Source organism: Amborella trichopoda, chromosome 5 (assembly GCF_054954075.1).
Source record: "Amborella trichopoda isolate Santa Cruz 75 chromosome 5, AtrichopodaSantaCruz75HAP2 v2.0, whole genome shotgun sequence".
Lineage (NCBI taxonomy): Eukaryota > Viridiplantae > Streptophyta > Magnoliopsida > Amborellales > Amborellaceae > Amborella > Amborella trichopoda.
Genome location: NC_142340.1, coordinates 33,485,334 through 33,508,235, shown reverse-complemented (window position 1 = coordinate 33,508,235; position 22,902 = coordinate 33,485,334). Strand labels below are relative to the sequence as shown.

At 35.5% G+C, this 22,902-nt stretch overlaps 1 protein-coding gene across 2 annotated transcripts; it reads left to right on the top strand.

The window, feature by feature from the left end:
* Positions 1-5,811: 5,811 nt before the first annotated feature.
* On the top strand, positions 5,812-11,266 carry LOC18432687 (putative polygalacturonase At1g80170). Of its 2 annotated transcripts, XM_020666319.2 has the most exons (9): positions 5,812-6,067; positions 6,252-6,380; positions 7,960-8,130; positions 8,263-8,283; positions 8,441-8,648; positions 10,013-10,094; positions 10,195-10,303; positions 10,555-10,671; positions 10,786-11,266. In XM_020666319.2, exons 1-9 carry the CDS (start codon positions 5,858-5,860, stop codon positions 11,059-11,061), a joined length of 1,323 nt encoding a protein of 440 aa, XP_020521978.1. In that variant the 5' UTR covers positions 5,812-5,857; the 3' UTR covers positions 11,062-11,266. The 2 variants fall into 2 exon arrangements, with proteins under 2 accessions (XP_020521978.1, XP_088722629.1); XM_088866503.1 differs by lacking the exons at positions 5,812-6,067; positions 6,252-6,380 and having other exon boundaries at positions 8,066-8,130; positions 8,263-8,333.
* The last annotated feature ends 11,636 nt before the right edge of the window (positions 11,267-22,902 follow it).

Below are 22,902 nucleotides of genomic sequence, written 5' to 3'. Positions count from 1 at the left end.
CCTACAAGGTCTCAAACAAGCAACCCATGCTTGGTTTGATAAATTCACTTCGGCAATTATTCATCGTGGTTTCATCCAAAGCTATTACTAATTGCAATTTTATTCAGCGCTAACAAGATTCAGCCATGTTTGTTAACCACTCATCTAAGGGTCTTGTTCTGTTATTATTATATGCTGGTGATTATCATAATTTAAGATCCTAATGGCATTTGTGACATCCAACTTCATCTTAGTAATCATTTTGAAATAAAGGATCTTTGCCATCTCCTTTATTTTTTGGGAAAAGAGGTGGACTTTTCTCCATGGAGCTATTTTTATCTCAAGTCAAGTATGCATCTAAAATTTTCTGTAAAGCAGTTTTAACTAACACTAAAACCATGAATACTCTACTAGAGCTTAATATTAAACTACAGCCCACTGATGGTGTATTTCTATCTAATGTACGTATTATCGACAATTGGTTGGTAGTCTTGAGTATTTAACAAAAAATACTTGCCCTAATTTCAGTCATATATCATTCATATTATCTGCCAATTCACGCATGCACCCCATTTTATTCCTTAGCTACAATACTTCATGTCTTACGATATCTCCATGGCAATCTAGTTTAGGATCTTCTTATCTCCTCCACTTGTTGCCTAGAATTATGCGTTTATTCTGATGTTGATTGGGCAAGTGATATTACAAATCGTCGTTCCATCACTAGATTTCCCTTTCTTTTTTGTTTGGGTCTCCCTTATCTCCTAGAAAACTAAGAAATATGATGTAGTTGTTAGGTCCAGTGTCGAAGCTGAATATTGTGTACTTGCTTATACTACCTTCGATGGTTACTCCAAGATCATCTGCTTGCTGAGATTATCTGCTGGTGATGGTTATTCCAAGACATGGTAGGTCTCAATATTCGTAAAATTGAACCGAACAGTTAACCGGACATAGGCCTTGAAGCGATTCAACCAGCCTAACCAGTAAACCAACCGATTCAACCGTTCTAACTAGGCAAGTCTCTGGCGGTTAAACAGTGTTGAAAAAATAAAAAGATACAAAAAAAATCTAATAAAATATCAAAGTATATTTAAAAAACTATTAAATGAAGCACATCTAAGTGAAGTTAAAAATTAATGAAAAAATGAAGTTTAAAGAACTGATTTTTACGTAGGGCATTTTTGAAATTTGTTAAGAAAGATGGATTAATGTATAAATAAGTATTAATGGCCAAAATAATTTCAATCTTTGCCATAATGATAAAAAACATTTAAAAATACATTACAAGAAAAATTCATTATTTTTGCATTTTATATTTTTTTTTTAAATACCCGATCGGCTGCCAAATCCGACCCAAATAGGAACCGACCCCTAGTCGGTTCTGATCTAACCAGGCAGTTAGCGATTAGATCGCTCGATTTTTCCAACAGTGGTATGTCTGGTCCCTCATCAATTTTTCGTGATAATAGAAGTGTTATTCAAGTAGCTTACAATAATATATTTTATCAGCGAACAAAGCACAATGAAATTGATTAACATTTTAATGGTCATCGTATTTATAAGGGATCATTACACATCCTTTTATTCCATTAGCACACCAAGACGCTGATCTTCTTACCAAGACTTATCCTATTATGTGTTTTCCTTACTTATTATCCAAATTTCAACTACTCTCTTTCAAGGCACCTTGAGCACGAATGGCTGTTTAAAAGATATGGAAATATATTCCTTCATATTATTTGAAATACGTAGAAATATGATCTTTGTATATTTCTGCATATTTTTCCTTAAAGTGGATATGTACCATGTGTCACATATAGAAACCTCTTGTATATTTATATGATTCCTCTTTTAATGAAACATACACAATACTTTTTTCTGCCTCTCTGAGGATTATCGCAATCATCAAAGATTTCATTCTCTCTCTTTCTCCTTCCACTACTGGGGTTGTTTCTTCCCCCTCAATCCTAGATTGGTGGAGAATAGTGAGACTATACATTGATCAAACAGATGCAAACGTATTTGCTAACGAGCACTTTGATACCGGTTATCAGAAATGGAAGTCGTCGACGAGGTTGAATTGAGGGAAGTTAGAGTGGAAATAAACCCAAATCAATGCCTCTTCATGTTTGGGATGCTTGCTAAATAGGTTCCATTACCATAACTATTGCCTTCAATACCAGTGAAACATTATTCATAGCCAAGGTTCAAAAAATCAACTCGGCCAAAGTATTCGGGCCCTAACCAAGGCGATTTTCTTGGGCGAGTTAGAGTTACTCTCACGAATCAAGCTCATATTTTAAAAAAAGAAAACCACATAATGTTATTGCATATATATAAGAGCGGCAAGAATTAATTGTTAGGCGTCAATCAGGCATCGTTGTAGCTTGCCCACATTAGTTACCTTCCATACAATGTGGGATATGAGACCTCTCTGTATGGCCATAGGATTCCGGTCCACATCTCGAGGAATATGGAATGCCATGTCACCCAGTTGACCTGTAAAAGTCATGAGAGAGAAACTTCTCATCCCGGTTTCCCTTGCATCGAGCTCTTTAGGCGAGGTTTTTGTGGTCATCACAAAATTACTGATTCTCACACAATTTTGTAGAAGAACTTTCCCAATCTTATCAAATGATTCCCCATTAATCCATCACAAGTAGAAATACTGCACTCATAAATTTCAGCATAAATTGCTCTGAAAAATTCATCAAAATAGCAATGAAAATCGCCAGGAAAATTACAAGATTCACACCCAAGACCTTAAGGATTGGAGTAATGAACACGATTCCAACACTGATTGCACTTGTTGAGATATTGAAAATGGCCCCTAAAAAAGAAGCTCCATTGAAGTTTTTATGAATTTTCTGTTGATTTTAAAAGGGGTGCGTCGTTTCCTTGCGCCTCATCAAGATTTTGGGTCATGAAACACCGTCAGTGTTGTCTTTGCCGGAGTTTCTCTCTCTAAAACTGATGGGTTTTTGTTTTGGAGGGTTTTTCTCTATCCACATTAAAGAGAGATTTAAAGGGATTTAGACAGAAAACCAATTTTATGTCGATAGAGAGAAAGTGAGAGAGAGAGAGAGAGAGAGAGAGAGAGGGGATTTAGAAAAAAAGACCAATGACATGGATGGAAAGTAGAGGAGGTTTCGAATGGAAAGAGTTTAGCAAGAGAGACGGTGGGCTACTATCTGGAAATAAAAGGTATTCGCCTCCTCTAGACTGGTTAACAGGGTGATACCCAAAAAAGTAACCCAGTGATCTGCCATCCCATTTTCTCAAGATGTGGATTTGGATCCTGCGGTCATGAGTCGGGGTCTCATGCACTCGAGGTAGGGCAGGGTCTCATAGGATAATTACTCGTAAGATATATATAAAATGGAGGCTACTATTGTAATTACCGTTACGTTAGGCTTGTTGGTTAGTACTCTTACCTCTTAAATTCAAAGGTTGTGAGTTCGATTTGGGATTTATGTTCTAACTACTTTTTTTTAATGGTTTGAATTCATTTTGGAGCTCTTTTCTTCATAACTCTGTTAAAACATATATTTTAAACTCTATACTTCTTAATAGCTTGGATTTATTTTTTTAACTTTATTTTTCTTAATGGCTTGGATTATTTTGGTGTTCGTTTTTTCCATAACTCTCTTAAAAATATATTTTTTGGAGCCTAAAAAATTCATAAATCTCTTAAAAAATATATTTTTTAACTCTATAATTCTCAATGGCTTGGATTTATTTTTTTAACTCTATTTTTCTTAATGGCTTGGATTTATTTTTTTAACTCTACTTTTCTTAATGGCTTGGAATTATATTGGAGCTTTTTTTCTATAACTCTTATATATATATATATATTATGTCTGAACTCGATTGGGGAAGGCTATATTATGTCTCATGAGAATTCATACATCTCATGAATTCTAGAAAAAACAACCCCTCATGTTTTCTTAAATAAAAAATAAAAAAATAAAAAAACCTTGATAAAAAATACATGCGTACTCTAGCAAAAGTGACATTTACTTTAGAAATTAATTAAATATGACTAATTTTTCTGGAGAAATAACAGACTTAGTGGAACTTTTAATGTTCATTGATATTACCTCTATGATACTATATCAATCGATATTGGTGGAAACAAATGCAAATAATATAGGTGTTTTCAAGTTAATTCAATATCTTAACAAAAAAACCAATAATCAGAATATTATTGTTGAGAAATTAGAGAGAAATAATAGATTTTGTAATTTTTAATAGTCCATCTATATTACCTCTTCGATGTACTAAATCAGCTGATATTGGAGCAAAAAATCCATGGATCTCAAGTGGGGTTTTGAAGAAGATTCCAAAAGCTTTAAAACAAACTAAACATAAGAAAACCTCATCGGATTTGATGTAGAAATGAGATAGAATAGAGATGTTTGCCGGGGGTGGGGGTGGGGTTGGGGGGAATCGTACAAGAACCCTAATTTCCATTAATTTCGTGATGAAATGTTGTTTGATTTGGGTTTTTATGAACTCAAATCATATTATTTAGCTTATATTGTTGTTAAAACACGGAAATCTTTCCAATAATAAATCAAAATCACTCCAAAAATTTTGAATTTACAATTCAATAACTTTTCATTTTCTGAAAATCGAGTTTTCTCCTCGCAAATGGGAAATTCAGGTGATTCTTGCTGATTTTGAAGGAGTCTTTGAAAATTCCACCGATTCATCTACAATTGAGGAGTCCTCGAATAGTTGCACCATCGACTCGAGCCCACTTGGCCTCGGTAGGAAGGCGAGGCCAAGGAACTCGACCAAAGACGAGTCGATTTGACCGAGTCTGAAAATTATGTTCACAACAAATCAACTTTAAAATCAAATAAAAATAATTTTTATATTTTTTATTAGGTTGATGTTGTCCAACAATAAAAATATCAGGCAAAATCTCTAAATTGCTATCAGCAAAATTGCCGTACACGTCACTACACCACACTGTTCAGTGATACATGCAAACAAAAAAACAAAAGGTACAAACTTCCCTTATCTGGAGATAGCAAGGCCAGGTGGAGCAGTCACATAAAAAAGAGAAAAGAGGCAGGGGTCAGCATAATTAATATTCAAAAAAAAAAATTTGCAATCCCGTAATAAAACCGATAAAAATGTCTACATCCATATTTAACTAATTTCAATAATTTTACCCCTTCCGTACTGAAAAAACTCAAAAGAAAATGAGAGCGAATGGAGCAAAAGTGTGCCGAGCGGACCATCCTGACAGATGGGACTTTATTTATTGGTGGGATCCACATGGTTATAAAAAACAAACTGAGATCGCATGTCGCCCAAGACAAATTAACGGTAGATTCTTATGATGGACGGCTGATATTCGCTCTTGGACAAAATATTGTTGCAAAAGAAGGGTGTCGGTGAAAGAGTAGCAAGACTTTCGAGAAGCCAAAATATTTCTATTTCCACATGAGTATACTATCTATTTACTTCATCGGACAAGATCCTTCTTAAAACCTATATAATAATCGCAGCAAAAATAAAATTCTCAAAGTAAATACTTTGTGTACTAGAAAAACTAAATCTTCAATATTTAAGAGAGACCATCCAATTTTTGAATTACTAGATCTAAGTGTCACAAAACTCAAAATCCAAATATTTATTTTGAAAATAATCATGTACTAATTGCTATGCAGTTCCCAAATTTTAGACTAAAAAAACTCGACTAGCTTCGAATTTTTGCCGAGGGAGTAGATGTACAGCACTACTCCCGCAACAGCACAGTATAGGCGCTCAAACAACAAACTCCTAACATCATTCCACCATTTCAGCGGCCTACTTGCTTCTTTAAGCACAGTCAGTCCCTTTGATTCTCTCTCTCTAAGAAATGGGTGTCTCTGAAATCCTTCTCAGCTTTTCCCTTCTTCTCTTCCTTCTCTCTCTTTTTCTCTCTCCTTACTCTACTCTCTGTTTAGGTTATGGACCTCTAATTTCTCTCTCTAAGTTTAGACTGTTAAGACAACTTCTTTCCCCCCAAATCTTTCTATCGCTAGATGACTTTGGAGCAAAAGGGGATGCCATTACAGATGATACACAGGTAAGTTAAACCACCCCAAAACCAGAATTTATGTTTCTTTTCTTTCTCTCTCTTAGTATTCTGTAAATGAGCATTGGAAAACACTGAATTAAGCCTTAGGTCCTGCATATTTTGCCTCAATTTTGTGAGAAACTGGACTTTAGAGAAAACCCAGCTTTCCTGATCCCTGGTTTTGGCATTTTAGGCTTTTGAAGAAGCCTGGGAAGGGGCCTGTTTATTTTCTCCCTCAGTCCTTGAAATCGCAGCTGGGAAAGTTTATATGGTTCGTCCCATTGAGTTGGGTGGCCCCTGTCGATCGAAGGTTACTCTCTTGGTATGTAACAATGTATCAATGGTTGTTATTTTGTTTATCTTTCCTTTTTTTAGGGTAAATTTTTTTTATTTTATTTTTTGTAGATGTAAAATTTTTAGAATTCAAACTGATTCTTGGTTTTTGAGCTGTTTTATAGGCTAAGCTTCATCTTCTTTCAATACCTAATTGTTTCTTTTCTGCAATTTCTTTATGTAAAAAATGGAGGATCTAATATGTATGTTAAGGGCGTGTGGGAAATTTGAAATAGGACTCTGATTACTCTCTTGATGTGTATGACTGTCCTCATCGATTCTTTATAGGGATGATTCTCATAATCTCATCTTGTTCAGTGCTGTGTGACCATCTAAATGATGGGGATTTTAATGTGAATAATGATGGGACTTACCCTATTTGTATGTATGACTGATCTTTTAAGTGGGATCATAATTTCATAAGACTGGTTCATGGCCTCTTTTGTGCGTTAAATTCGTCCTTGTTTAAGTAGCCAACTGTTAGCTGCTACTACTATATATGAATGAATGGAGTTATGAATGAATGTAATTGAAAATGGTATCAGGTTTATGCTTTTGGTATGTTTGTTCGGTGTTCTAAGATTTTTATTGGGTAGTTCTCATATTACTTCATCGGCCAATTTCTTGTTTACTAATAATAAAAAATAACAATGTTTTACTACTATAATTTGTGTATCTAAATGGTGGGAAGGTCATTATGAGAGGGGAAAAGTTTATATAAGGTATCAACCTTACTCTGTAGAAGTAAAGTATGCCTCAAAAACCCATCCAAAAAAGGGTTGTTCTGATGCTAGAAACCCTCCAATTGATTATATCCATCTCGAGATGTATTGCTATGGAAAAAGACGAATTTCAAGTCCTAAAAATAGTACATCTTGTAACTCGTAATCTAAACAGTCCATTTTCAAGATTTTCAAGCGTTTGCAAATCTACTTGATCTGCACTATTTTTTGAGTTTTAAATTTCATAATTAGATGTGAAATTGATTTTCAGTTCATCATTGAAACTTTGGACACCAAAATTACATCTTTCGACAAGGTTTGGAGGTGCACCTTAGTTGAATTGTTTAAGGTTGACGCCTTATGTAAACCACACCGTTATAAGAGGTACTTATGTTGTTCTTTTATATGTATGAATGAGCTGTTTATTGGCTTCTTCTCATCTTTATTCAGTAATCAATTGTTTGTGTGCTGCTATTCCTGGACTGTAACTTGGTCAGGTGCAAATTGGGATGACCTTGACCGGACACAGTCCAGTTAAAACCTGGACATGACCCCCTGGGTAGGCATGGGTCTTGGTAAAAAATTATATCAATTTGATATAATTATTACATAAAATTATATTCAATATGATCAACAATATATAATATATATAAAATTTTATTGTGCATACATACTCTATCCCGCTTCAGTTGGGATGGTTCAAGCCCGACATGGGAAGATTCAAGTTGAACCCGTGGTCCAGCTCCAGTGGACCCTGATTTGGATTGGGCCAGTGCCCTGACCTGATAAGGAGCCTGGCTATTCAGTATGAATCTCAGAGATGTGGGTAATTTGAATTGCTAACAGGTTTTAGGGACCATCGTGGCTCCCAAAGATCCTGATGCCTGGGAAGGGTTAAATCCAAGAAAATGGCTCTATTTCCATGGGCTTGAAGATTTCATCATAGAAGGAGGGGGGACGATAGATGGAATGGGAGGGGAGTGGTGGGCTAGATCTTGCAAGACTAATATGTCAAATGTAAGTTGAACATGCCATGAATCTCTGAGTGTTTGTCTTTCCAAATTAATTAAGTTTGTAACTTGACATGGCGAGTTCCGAATGACAAAAATAAAAGCCATGTTTCTAATGCATTATTGATATTTGTTTCAGCCATGTCATCCAGCTCCTACGGTATGTGCTCATCTTGCGTTAGCAAAATTATGTCATTCCAATAAATACAAGTGGGTTTCTACTGTTTTAATTCTACCATCTATGTTTATTCAATTGCATCTCTTGATGCATTAAAGAACCTTCTGAGATTATCTCATTCAACTATTATATGGTGCAGGCTATAACTTTTCACAGATGCAATAACCTGATTGTGCGAATGCTCAAAATTGTTAATAGTCAGCAGATGCATGTGGCATTCACTAATTGTGTTCATGTCAAAGTGGACAACTTGCAAGTTGTTGCACCTACTGAAAGCCCTAATACTGACGGCATCCACATAAGTGCATCTCAACAGGTTCTGGTAAGGAACAGCATGATTGGAACAGGTGAGTTTGCCAAGAGTAATTTTTTGCAGATGCAACTTATGTATTCTTGAATTGATATTAACATATTCTGTCTCCCTTCAAATTTCATAATTCTTCTTTGTGGCTACACTTTTTTGTAGTTTTTATTCCTTAAAGAGTGTTTTACCTCTTCAAAAGGGACTATTTGTGGAAGCAACTTGTAATTTCTTGCGTAAATATTAAAAGTTTGCCTCCCTGTAGTGTTTGAAATACATATACTGTGTACTTGGTTGTACTCTGTATTTTCTTCACTGTGGAATCCTAAGATTTTCAACTAGTGGAAAGCCATGCAATTAGATTATATCTCAAGAAAAATGTTCTTAGTTTGGCAGATGACATTATTGGAACTATTTTTCACTATTTTTCTTTTCTTTTCTTTTTTTTGTTTTTTTCCATACATCAAATGCACTGAAAAATTACTACATAGCTCTTTTCCAAAGAACAATATGTTTATATCATGCTGAGCAAGACATGAAAACTAGTTTCAGTGAAGTGAGATGCTGCAAACAAAAAAAAATCTGATATGGAGGTTTGTTTTTTCCAAGAAAAGGTCACATAGAGGATAAGTAAATTCCTGGGGCTTGAAAAGTCAGTGTTCCTTTGCTTTTTGATTAGGAATATAAGCTCGCGTTTATACAGTGTCGAGCAATGAAATGGATTTGATTGAAAGTGTTTGCAAAGCTAGAGAACAGGTAAAGGGAGGAGGCGGCAAGGGGGACAGGATGAAGCAACAGGGAAAGTGAAGGGGAGTAAATTAGAAGAGACTGAGGGAACTAAACGTAGCGGTATTTACTTTTGTCGATTAGATATGTTGAAGTCAAATAAGGAGGGCAATTCTAGCACATAGTAGAGCTGGAATGAACAGCTTACGAACATGAAAATTATGTATGGGATAATTAGAAGTGTGGCTTTCCTGGGATGAAGAGAGAAAATTAAATAATTTAAAAGTCTGACTTTCCTAGGTTTATTTTATCTTGTATGTTTACCAGAAATAAATTTAAAAGAAACTTTATACAGAGTATTGTAAATGATAAGAAATGCTTCTAACAAATCCTAAACCCATCAAAACTCAAAAGTAGGGTCCTTGAATTAGTAGTTCAATATTAGAATGGATGACTGCATTAAACCATTGTGCCTCACCTGCACAAACAAAAAATAAATAAACGAACATATGCACTGTAAATTATGTTAATTTGATCCCTTAGTTATGCAAATCAACTTTTTGGACGTAGAGTTGACAATTATTTGTGTTTGTTCAATAAAAAGAGCTTGATTAGTTTGATTTATTATTTATCTTTAATCATCCATCAGTCTAATTACGAATTTTTCTGATGCCTTTTCTCCAGGAGATGATTGCATATCTATTGTTAGTCATTCTTCTCAAGTACTTATTAAAAACATTACTTGCGGACCAGGTCATGGTATAAGGTAAGATGATGCTCAACACTTTTAATTTTTCAAAAATCTCAGGTAACATTACGTCATAGCCCATATTATCTTAATTTCCTTAACATGATATGTTCAATAGCATTGGAAGCTTGGGAAAAAACAATTCATGGGGTCAGGTGAACAAAGTCTTGGTTGATGGAGCCTTCCTTAAAAACACTGAGAATGGTCTTAGAATCAAAACTTGGCAGGTAATCATAATTTAAATGAGCCATTTTATTTATGAGAATCGTTTTGAGAAATAATTTAAATGAGCCATTTTCATTTTAACCCGAAACAAATGTTGGAAATTAGGAAATACCTTAATTAAAAAAAAAAAACGCAAGAACAGGAAAGACCCATCTCATTTAAAGCACATCTTTTCCATATCTCTTGATCTATATTGATGTTTTGGCACAAAAAAAAAATAGCATATACTAAGCTAATGCTTGCACTTCTTCAGGGAGGTTCTGGCTTCGCTGAAGGGATTGCCTTCCACAATGTAGTTATGGAGAATGTATCAAACCCAATAATTATTGATCAGTACTACTGTGACTCTTTGGAACCGTGTCCAAACCAGGTATTTAGCATGAACTATTGCTTGAACTTAGATTACAACATGACCCAGAAATGAGAATTTTTAATTTAGAGAAAAAAAAAGTACGTAATTTATGAGTTTGTCTTGGTAATGCAGACATCATCTGTTAAAGTGAAGGCAATTACTTTTATAAACATTCGAGGAACATCAGCAACAGGGGAAGCTATGAGGTTTGCTTGCAGTGAAACCTTTCCCTGTGAGGACATATATTTAGAGAATATTGAGTTATTATCGGCATTGGGAGGAACTTCAGAAGCATTTTGTTGGGAAGCGTTGGGCTCAAGCTTTGGCCCTGTATATCCCCCTCCTTGCTTTTGGAATTGTGGAAAGCTCATTGGGCATCTCCCAAGCAACAATGTATCTTCTATGTAAGAACATATAGGTTATAATTATTCAATTATTTGATTCACACATACACAAATGCATGACCATGCATCTGCAAGAGTGTGTCTGGATGTTTGGGGGTTGGGGGGGGGGCAGAGAGAATTCATAATATATTTGTAGTAGGCGATTTTTATTATGCGTATACCTTGTGCATAAGTTTAAAGAAAAAAAAGGTTGCAGTTACGCATTGTTATACTTGTGAGGGAAATTATGTCTTTCACCCATTTATATAGATTTTCTGGATAGATCAGCAGTAGGAATTGAATTTGAGATGAAAGTGGAATTGGTAACATTTACTGCGAGTCACTCAAGCTCAAGCCCAAGCTCGATTCTTTTCGGATAATTACAGTTGAGTGAACACGTTCAGTCCAAGTTTTTTGTTGTCTTTTTTTTTTTGAATGGTAACGTACGACTTGTTATTTATTCAAATGTAAAATACAAGATGTTCAAGCAAAGATACAATATTATAAAAATGAAGTAACCAACAAAAAGGGAGTATGGATTCATCTTTTGGTGAAAACATTAGCATCTTCATTCGTATCTCTATAACAATGTTGGATTGTTCCCATAGAGGTTGATAAAATATATCAAATTTGATGAAAAATAGTCTTTAATCTCTAAAGAATATGGGTCTTTCTCTTACTTAAGGTAATGACATTTACCAAGTCTCCTTCAATAATCATGTCCTTTTTCAAAGTGCATAGTAATTTCAAACTTTCTAATAAATCTCGTGTTTTCACCTCATTTGTTATTGTGATATCACAAGGATCCGAGTAAGAAAATATAATGTGCCCTAAATTATTTCTGACGAGATCACCAAAGCCAGCTGGCTCTGGATTACCAAGTGAACTTTCATCAAAATTAAGTTTGAAGGAATTCAATAGTGGTGGTGTCTAAATAACTTCACTACCAGTATTGGCGGTAGCACCCATAGTCACCACTGCCAAGGGATTGCTAATGATAAGACTTTTAGGAATAAAGTCATTATCCTTATGTGCAAAGAATTAATCAGCTACAACTACCAAAATATTCGATTTTAATGTAGACAAATTTGTACTTATAATATCAAAGACTCTTCTATTTCTTTGCTTCTACACACTCCAAAGAAGGCTAACCCAAATAGATATCCAAAGAATAGTTCCCATCTTTGAAATATCGGGTGTGATCTATTGATCAAGAAGATCTCTGACATTTTGGGGCAAAGGTCATGACAGATTGAGGCACTGTCGAGCCCAATCCCAACGATATATAACAAAAGAGCATGAAAGGAAAAGATGTTACGAACTTTCATCATTGTCTTTCCATAAGATACATACATTGGTGATAATAAACCTCATCTTTCTCAAGTTGTCAATAGTTGTTAATTTATCTTGGCACAAGATCCATAAGAATAACTGCACTTTAAGAGGAACATGTAATTTCTTAATCTTGAATAAACCAGCATCCAAGTCTCTCCAACGATCGGAAAATAATAGATTGTAGGTTGAATTAACCAAAAAATCTCCCGAATGGGTAAAATCTCAAATAAAGATATCATCCATATTTGGTGTCAAATATGTGCTGTTCAATAATTCCAACAATGTTTGATAGTCCTTAATGAATCTATCTGTACCTTTCTTGTACCTACAAGGCATGGACCAAACAATATTAGTATAAACACCCCCACTAGCCTCCTTGACAAATGTTAGCGGGTTTAAAGCTTTTGAGAAAACCTTGGGGAAAAGGTATCTCAACGGGTCATCTCTAATCCATTTGTCAAATCAAAAGAGAGTGGATTCTCTATTCCCCACTATTTTTTCAAATTGTCATAGATACACAGATCTCTCGTAGTCAATGCCTCTCCTAACATGGGACAAACTTGTCTTGTTTCTTGGACTTTTAATGAGGCCAAAGTTCAAATCCATTCCATATTTCTCTCTCGGAACAAGCACTCAGAAAGACTCAGGTTGTGTATGGATCACCCACCATCATTTTACTAAAAGTGTCGAGTTCATATGTTTCAGTCTCCTAATACCCAATCCTCCCTCTTTCATTGGTTTACAAATTTATTCTCAACTCACCAAATGAAATCTTTTTCTTCTTATGTCATCTCCTTACAAGAATTTTCTCATATTTCTCTCTAGTTGTTTTTCAATTGCTTTTGGCATTTTAAGTAAGAACATAAAATATATTGGGAGGTTGGATAAAGTGGATTTAATCAATATATATCTTCCCCCCATAGAACGATTTTTAGCTTTTCAAGTGTTCAGTTTCTTGCTAAATCTCTCCACCACTGGATCCGAAATTGATTTTGAAGGCCTCAAACGCACTAAGGGAATTCTCAAATAAGTACAAGGTAAGGACTCAACCCTACAAATGTGTTATTCTTGATACTACCATTTGTGGACAACCAATACCAATGAGCTTGGTTTTACTCAAATTAACTTTAAGTTCAGTTGAGAGTTCCACACTTTTCAAGAAAATCCACAGGCAAGTGATTTCCTTAATTGTGGGATTACATAATATAATGGTATCACAACATACTGTAAATGTGATACTCTAAGACCCATATTACCAATATTAACTCCTGATATGATCATTTGCATTGTCAATCCATTAAGCATGGCACTAAAGCTCTCAGCTACCAAAGTATATAAAAAATGTGAACCAGGGTCTCATTGTCTCAATCCTCTTGATCATTTGAAAAAACTGATTGCTTTGCCATTAACAAGAACTGAAAAATGAGTGGAAGACACGTAACCATCAATCTACAATCTCCACTTTGAGCGAAAACCTATTTTAGCCATGATACTTTGTAGTATCTCCCAATCAACCTTATCGTATGCCTTCTCAAAGTCTAGCTTACAAATAAGGCCCAATTTGTCATCCTTGATTCTTGAGTAGATACATTCTCGTGCAACCAAAATACTATCCATAATTTGCCTATCCTTCAAGAATGTTGATTGTGGTCATTTAATAACAATGTGAATCACCCGACGCAGTTTATTGGCTAAAATCTTTGCTATGATTTTATATAAACTACCAATAAGACTAATAGGCCGAATATATTTGATCTCCGCAATGACATTTTTCTTTGAAATTAAATCAATAAAAGTGGAATTCATGGCAATATTTATTTTACCTCTCCAATAAAATTCTTCCAATAATTGAACAATATCATCTTTCAAAATATCCCAAAAAGACTAAAAAGAAAACCATTGGGTATCCATCTTGGCCACGAGCCTTATCTCTGCCTAGGTCAAAGACTGCATCTCTGATTTCTTGCTCTTCAAATTTTCTCTCCAACCACTGAGCTTGTTCTGACGGCAACCTAGTAAAAGGTAGATCTTGAATGGATAGTTGAATCCCACTATCGGCCTCATAAGATTTCTTGAAATAATCAACCAGGACCCTTTCAACCTCTAACATATTGTCAAAGTCCTTAAATACGGAGGCTTTGAATTGAGTTACCCATTTCCTTGCATTAGCAATAGCATGGAAGAATCTCATGTTTTTATCTCCTCCTTTAGTTATTTCATATGAGATCTTTGTCTCTAATGAATTTCCTCAAAATTAAGAAACTGTATACGTAGCCACCCATAAGCTTCTGTCTTTGAATTGATCCTGTGTTGGAGCACCTCCCATAAACTGAACATTATCAAACTTCTCTATATGAGACTTTGCTGCCCCAATTTTAGAATGCAAATCTCCCGAAACATTCATCTTCCAGGTAATAATCCTTTGTTTCAATAGTTGGAGCTTTTTTGAAATTTGGAAACCGTTCCAACCATCAACAATAGTATTTTTTCAAAACTCTTCAATCAAGCTGAGTAAAGATCTATCTGATAGCCACACTAATTCAAATCTAAAAGGGGATGGTCCAGACAAGAAACCATCAGAGTTAAGGAGAAGAGGGACATGATCAGAAGAAATATTTTGTAGGATTTTCACACCTATTTATTGGAAACGAGTAACAAACTCATAATAGACAAGAAACATGTCTAACCTTGTCAAAATAGGATCGTGTAAATTATGATTGGACCATGTGTCATTAGCTCCAGTAGAAGGAAGATCAATCAATTCATGGTGTTGTATAAAACCTTCAAATAATCTCATACAAGAAGACATAGAAGTAGAAGATTTAGATTCACTCAGCCATCTAATAATATTAAAGTCACCACAAACCAACTAAGGCACATTCAAGTTTAACTGAATATTTGCTAGTTCATAAAAAAAAAAAAAAGATTTATCAGCAGCTATGTTAGGCCCATATACTACAGATAAACACCAAGAAAAATTATCTAAAGGCCCTTAGAAAACAATGGAAATGTATCTACTTGAAAGAAAGTTTTGTGAAGCACTCAAAACCAAAGAGTCCCAAAGGACTCAAATACCACCAGAAGAACTAAAAGCATGTACTCCCAAAAAATCGAATGAACTATTTCCCCAAACCTGTCTAGTAGTACGAAGAGTTGGGGCCTCTAATTTAGTTTTGTGAAGAAGCAAGAGCTCAGGCCTTTCCTTTATGCAAAAAGAAAGAACATCTCTCTTGCATTGAGCACTATTGAGGCCCCTGACATTCCAACATAGCACTTTCATACAGATTAGTAACCATCTCTATGTTTGGTCACCCCTGAAGAACCAGCAAACATAGGCAACAAAGATTCAAAATGTGCGAGAGGACAAGCATTTACCTCACCGTGATCATAGTTAATATGGACCTAATTGTCAAGTTCACTTTGAAGCCTTCCTTTCTTCTTGGATTTCTGAATTTTTCTCCTAACAAGCCTTTCCTCTAGGTTATTTCTATGCTCCTCATTTAAGGTATGTAATAGCATCAAGAGAGTCACCATAATGCACATTAATTGCATCCAAAACTATACCTCCAAAGGTTAGATCACTAAGGACATGTCATCATTGACATTGTCATAGTCATTTTCCTCAAAATTATACAGGAACTTCATCATCAGCATCATCACTCGACGGTCTCATAGCAATCGGATGAACTATAAGAAGTTCTTCCAACGCATGTTCTATGAGGCTTCGACTACTGTTATCAAGAATAATACTTTGAAGATTTTTCCAAAGTTTATCACTAGATGTAGAAAGAGCAGATCTTCCTTCCCTATCTTCTTCCTCACCCTCAACATTATAAACCAGCACATGCTTTTAAAGAAACTTCCCATTTGTTTGTGTTTTTAACGGCTTGGAAGCAACCCTCCCAAATATACTCATATGCTGCATCTTTTCTTCTTCAGATTTCCTCTCTTAACTCGCATTAGAGAAAGAGTCAGGAGGTCACAGGAGCAGTTAAACCTCTTACCTGTTTTTTATGATCTATCATTCTTTCTTGGTATTAAGATTGCCAAGGGGTCACAGGAGTAGTTAAACCTCTTACCCGTCTCAATGGTTTGAGGGAGAACCAGAAACACTCTAATGTTTCAATTCACTGATTTAGGTTTTATAGAGGATCCTCATTGTTGGTGATGTACATTAATACTGAGGCAAATTAGGGAGAACGAAAAACACTCATATGTTTCATTTCACTGAGCCCCATTGTTGATGATGTACATTAATACTGATTGACAATTTATACTTGTTTAATAGTAGTTCATAGAAGCATAGTGTCCACTTGGTTGGGTGAGAAAGCTACTTAGGAGTACGGGTGGTAATGGGGTCAATCCGCCCTGCCTGACCCTCAAGAACTAGAGCCAGGGCCCTCATGTGGCCTGTGGTTCAAGACAGGGGGTTCAAGACAGGGCCGCTCCATCACAGCCCAAGGGTAGGGCAAGGTGTGGGCTTGGGCATGGGTCTGAGCCTGAGCGAATGCCATCTGGGTTTGGCATTGTCCAACCCTTTTTCTTATTTTTTTTAATTATTTTTCTTTTATTTTATTTAGTTTAATCCACCTAGCCCAGCTCTTATAGGGCCAAGGCCAGGTCTAGGCTCTGGCAAGGTCCGGGCCAAGGGTGGTTGGGCCATTGCTAGCCCTATCTATCTAGGAGTATATTGTGGATCTAACATTTAGGATCCACTTAATATTCATGAGATGATATTTTTTTTTTTTTTTTGCTTTTCTAAGCATGGATGTCGAGCTCTTTAACACTTTGATCTGGTTTTCAATAAAGTGGAAGATCAAGGTTAAATTTTAAGAATTTCACACTCACATGTAGTATGTATGAAATGTTTTGGGAATCTATCAAAACACACCTTTTTTTTTCTTTTTTAATGTTAACTATTTAGTTTATAAAACTGATAGGGGTTGTCACACCCCAGGAATTTATAATATTGATATTCCTGAGATGTGACAGTCAAAACATATATACATCTCTTGATAGGACAAATTTACAGTGGCGAATTCTTACAAGGTAATAAAAGAAAGTTTAAGCACAACTACAATATCTTCCAGAGTTGATCCTGACGAGCACTCAAAATGAAACCGCAGTTATCCTGAAAAAATGTTTACCGTAGTTGATGAGTTTGGCTAGTCAGTAAGTGATCATCATAATCCTAAAAGTAATCATGATTGAAGATATCAATATTTTCAAAAAGGAGATCTATTAACATAAATGCATTAACAGTTTCACTTTAAAAAATGCATAATTAAGTATAATCCGAATAATTGAAATGCATATAACATTTTAACGGCAGTGCATAATTCAAAGGATTTCACAAATTACCCTATTGGCGTCCCAAGTAGGTCACCTATATACCCCATCAGCGTCCTGATGGGTCCACTTAATCCCTACGGCGTTCCAGATACGTCCACTTAATCCCTGCAAGTCCACTTATACCTCACCGGCGTACCAGATGAGTCAACTTAATCCCTACCGACGTACCGGATGAGTCCACTTAATCCATACAGAATCATCACAATTTATGGAATGTCAATTCGCAAATAAATATTTCACAGACAACGCTATAATCAATTGTAAAAATATCAGTTTTCAAGTAATAAGGCAGTCATTTGCACATGAAATTTACAATGCCTAAATATTAAAAAACAGTAGAAAGAAATCTCACAATTTTACTAACTGCAGAAATATCACATTTATTTTTAATAATTTTACAGTATCTAAAATGTTCTAACAATAGACAAGAAAAATAAATAAATTTATTTCTAAAAATTTACAGCATTTAAAACTTCTAACATAGAAAAAATATCACAATTTTTATTAAAAAGATTATTTTTCAAATTAATGAGGTCGCTTGCGCATAAAATTTATTGCGCCAAAAATTCATGATAATAAGCAGAAGTAATTATTTCATTTCATTTTTAAAAAGAACGGATTATTTTTTAAGATAATAAAGTCACTTACCTAAAATATTTGAGAGGGAGCTTCCGATAAATTGGTGTACCTGATTACTAAAAAAGATGGGGGATATTTTTCTCTGATATCGTCTTCTCGTTCCCAAGTCGACTCCTTTCTTGAATGATATTGCCATGATATACAGACCAAAGGAATCTCCTAGTTGCGCAACACATGTACCCTTCTATCCAGTATCAAAATTGGCTGCTCAATGAAGGATAGGTCCTTTCTTATTGGTAAAGGTTCATATTTCAAGATATGGGATGGGTCGGGCTGATATTTTTGCAGTGATGATACATGGAAGACATTATGGACGTTTGCCAATTCGGGTGGTAAGGCAAGTCTATAAGCAACACCTCCGATTGTTTCCAGGATTTCAAATGGTTCGATGTAACGTGGGCTCAGCTTTTCTTTCTTGCCAAATCTCATAATGCTTTTTATTGGTGCGATCTTTAGGAAAACTCGATCACCTTCCTCAAATTCAAGATCTCTCATCTATTTATCGGCATAACTCTTTTGCCGACTCTGAGCTGTCATGAGCCTTTCTCGAATTAATATTATCTTATATGTGGTTACCTGGACAATTTTTTGCCCCAAAAGCTTTCTTTCACCAACCTCGTCCTAACAGATGGGTGACCTGCATTTCCTTCCATACAGGGCTTCATATGGTGCCATCTGAATACTGGCTTGGAAGCTATTATTATAAGCAAACTCTATCAGGGTAAATGGTCATCCCAGCTTCCTGTAAAGTCAATGACACAGGCCCTCAGTATATCTTCCAAGGTTTGGATGGTCCCCTCCGATTGTCCATCAGTTTGGGGGTGAAAGGTAATGCTAAAGGTGAGTCTCGTCCCCATGGCTGATTGTAGCTTAGCCTAAAATTTAGAAGTAAATCGAGTATCCCTGTCCGATACAATACTGACTAGAACTCCATGCAACTGCTCTATTTCCTTAATGTACAATTGGCCCAGTCGATCCAAAGTGTACGTCGTGCGAATCAGCAGAAAATGGGCAGTTTTGGTCAGCCAGTCCACAATGACCCAAATGCTATCCTGAATTTGTTCTAGGCAAGCTACAGACAAAATCCATAGAGATGTGCTCCTACTTCCACTTTAGCACGGGTAAAGGCTGCAACAACCCAGCGGGCCTTTGATGCTCAGCTTTTATTTGCTGGCATGTTAGGCACTTATACACAAATAGTGCTACCTCCTTTTCATATTATTCCACCAAAAGGTTTTCTTCAGGTTCTGATACATTTTAATACTTTCGGGATGTATCGTATAACGAGAGTGATGTCTTTCTTCCAAGATGGCTTTCTTCACATTCTCATCATTTGGGATACAAACCCGACCTTTGAATCTTAGCGAATCCTCACTACATATAGAGAATTCTTCTCTATTTCCCAGCTTCACATCTTCTGTAATTGTTATAAGCTGAGGGTCTTTCTTTTGTGCCGATCGAATCTGTTGGTTTAATTGAGGTTCTGCCTTAATGTTGGCAATCATACTTACCACACCATTAATGGACGGAGTCGGATGCCAAACCACTATTTCCTCTAACAATCTCATTTCTTGGATCATTAGATGAGTTAAGACTCCCGTAGATTTTTTACTTAGAGCGTCGGCCACAACGTTAGCTTTTCCTGAATGATAATGGATTGTACAATCATAATCTTTTAAGAAATCCATCCATCTTATCTGTCGCATATTTAAATCCTTCTGAGAGAAGAGATATTTCAAGCTCTTATGATCCGTGTATATTTCGAATTGCTCACCATATAGATAATGCCTCCACATTTTCAAAGCGAATACTATTGCAACCAGCTCCAAGTCATGAATTGGATATTTTTTCTCATATTCTTTCAATTGCCTAGATGCATATGCCACTACTTTCCCATATTGCATTAATACACAGCCCAAGCCTTTATGTGAAGCATCACTATAAATCACAAATCCCCAACTCCACTCAGGAATAGTTAAAATACGTGTTGAAGTTAATCAAACTTTTAGTTCTTGAAAACTCTCCTCACATTCACTTGTCCACTTAAATTTGACATTTTTATGTGTCAATCGAGTCAATGGGGTTGCGATTCGAGAAAATCCTTCTACAAATTTTCTGTAATATTCTGCCAATCCCAAAAAGCTTCCAATTTCAGTCACATTACTTGGTTGTTTCCAATTCACAACGGCTTCAACCTTTGAAGGATCTACTGATAGACCTTCATTTGATATGACATATCCTAAAAATGTCACTTGTTCAAGCCAAAATTCACATTTACTAAGTTTGACATATAATTTATTTTCTCTTAATATTTGCAATACCATTCTTACATGCTATACATGTTCCTTTTGATTCTTGGAATAAATTAAAATATCATCGATGAATACCACAATAAATTTATCCAAAAAGGGCTTAAAGACCTGATTCATCAAATCCATAAATACAACCGGTGCATTGGTTAATCCAAAAGGCATGACTAAAAATTCATAATGGCCATACCTTGTTCTGAAAGCTGTCTTGGAAACATCTTCACTTTTAATCTTAAGCTGATGGTATCCAAATCTAAGATCAATTTTTTAAAACACTCGTGATCCTTGTAATTGATCAAATAAATCATCAATTTTAGGTAATAGATACTTATTTTTCACTGTCACTTGGTTCAACTATCTATAATCGATAAACAATCTCATAGTCTCATCTTTCTTTTTAACAAACAGTATTGGAGCACCCCAAGGTGACACACTAGGCTTGATAAAACCTTTATCTAATAATTCTTCCAATTGTTATTTAAGTTCTTTAAGTTTTGCAGGTACCATTCTGTAAGGTGCCTTAAAAATTGGGGCTACCCCTGGCAATAATTCAATAGAGAATTCAATTTCCCGGTCAAGCGGTAATCGTGGCAATTGTTCAGGGAAAACGTCCAGAAATTCTCAGATAATCGGAGTGGTATCTAAATTTATCTCTTCCTTCCTATCTTCTTTGATATTGGCAAGAAAGACTTGACACCCTTTTCGAAGGAGATGATTAGCTCGAATGCAGGAGATTAAATATGATGGGGAGTCTTTTTTGATACCATTGAAGTAAAATACTGGTTGATTCGGAATACTAAAGGTAACCATTTTTTTGTAACAATCAATACTTGCATGGTATGCAGAAAGCTAATCCACGCTTAAGATTACATCAAAATCTTGAGTTTTTAGGAGTATTAAATCAACCAACAGTTCCTTTTCTTCTATCTTTATTACATAGGATTTGTACACTATATTGGTGTTACTTGAATTTCCCATCGGTGTGGTTACCTCTAGAATGTATGCTAATTGTTCTGGTTCTACCTTTAAGAGGCATACAAAGTGTGGTGACACAAATGAATGAGTAGATTCAGGATCAATCAAAACATGAGCTACTTTTTGGAAGATAATAAGAGTACCTTGGATCATTGATTTCGAGGCCTGAGCGTCTTGCTGGGTGATCGCAAATACTCTTCTTTCATCTGAGGCTTTTGAGCTATCTCTCCCTGCTTTGGAAGTTGTTGCATCTGTAAGATAGGACATTCTCTAATCTGGTGCCCCAATTTTTCACATTTAAAACAGGCTCCGGTAGTCCAATAACAAAGACTCGATCCATGGTTTTTCCCACATTTTTTACATAGTTCTATTGGCCTTTGAAGTGGCAAGGGCCTAGACTTCTTGTTAGCCCTTTCAAACTGTTGTCGATTAGATGGTGTGGGTCTAACATGACTTTTCTGATTTTTCATCTTTTGGTAATCTTCGCAATCTTTTTGGACAATTTGGGCTCAATCCACTATTTCAGCATAAGTTCTCAATTTTAAGACTGATATTTGGCTTCTAATAGCTGGTCTGAGACCCCTTTCAAAGTTTTTCACCTTTCTTGCCTCATTGTTAATCATATGTGGTACAAACCTGGCCAATTAAGTGAACTTGGCCTCGTACTGTGCTATTGTCCGGTTTCCTTAGATTAATTCCAAAAATTCTATTTCTTTTTTATCTCGAATAAAATCTGGAAAATACTTTTCATTAAATGCCTCTATAAATACTTCCCAAGTCAAGGGTTTATTTTCTTTGACCAATACTCCTTTTGTCATTCGCCTCCAATGTTGTGCTTCACTTTCTAACATAAAAACTGCCAAGGCCACCTTCCTTTCATCAGAACATTTCATTACCTCGAATATTTTTCTAATTGCATAATCCATCCCTCAGCTTCCAGTGGGTTTACAACACCCTTAAAAGAAGGTGGGTTCAATTTCTTAAATTATTTCGATATTACTCTCACCATTTCCCGTAACTGACTGCCTGGGTGGATTGCTGTTTTCCATCTGATGTTGCATTAGAGCAACCATATTTTTCAAAGCTTTGTGAATTCCTTTCATATTAGCTTCAGCTATTCTAGATCTTGACTTCGTCCCGGTCTGTACACACAATAAATATGATTTTAACTACATTCTTTTAAATTTCCTAAGAATCTTAAACCTATTGCTCTGATACCATAATTGTCACACCCCAAGAATTTACAATACTGATAT

Bases quoted from the DNA above. Each gene is read 5' to 3' on its own strand.
- LOC18432687 (XM_020666319.2), top strand. From the start codon at position 5,858: ATGGGTGTCTCTGAAATCCTTCTCAGCTTTTCCCTTCTTCTCTTCCTT. The intron at 6,068-6,251 runs GTAAGTTAAACC...TTGGCATTTTAG, and splicing joins CCATTACAGATGATACACAG to GCTTTTGAAGAAGCCTGGGA. The intron at 8,131-8,262 runs GTAAGTTGAACA...TATTTGTTTCAG, and splicing joins GCAAGACTAATATGTCAAAT to CCATGTCATCCAGCTCCTAC.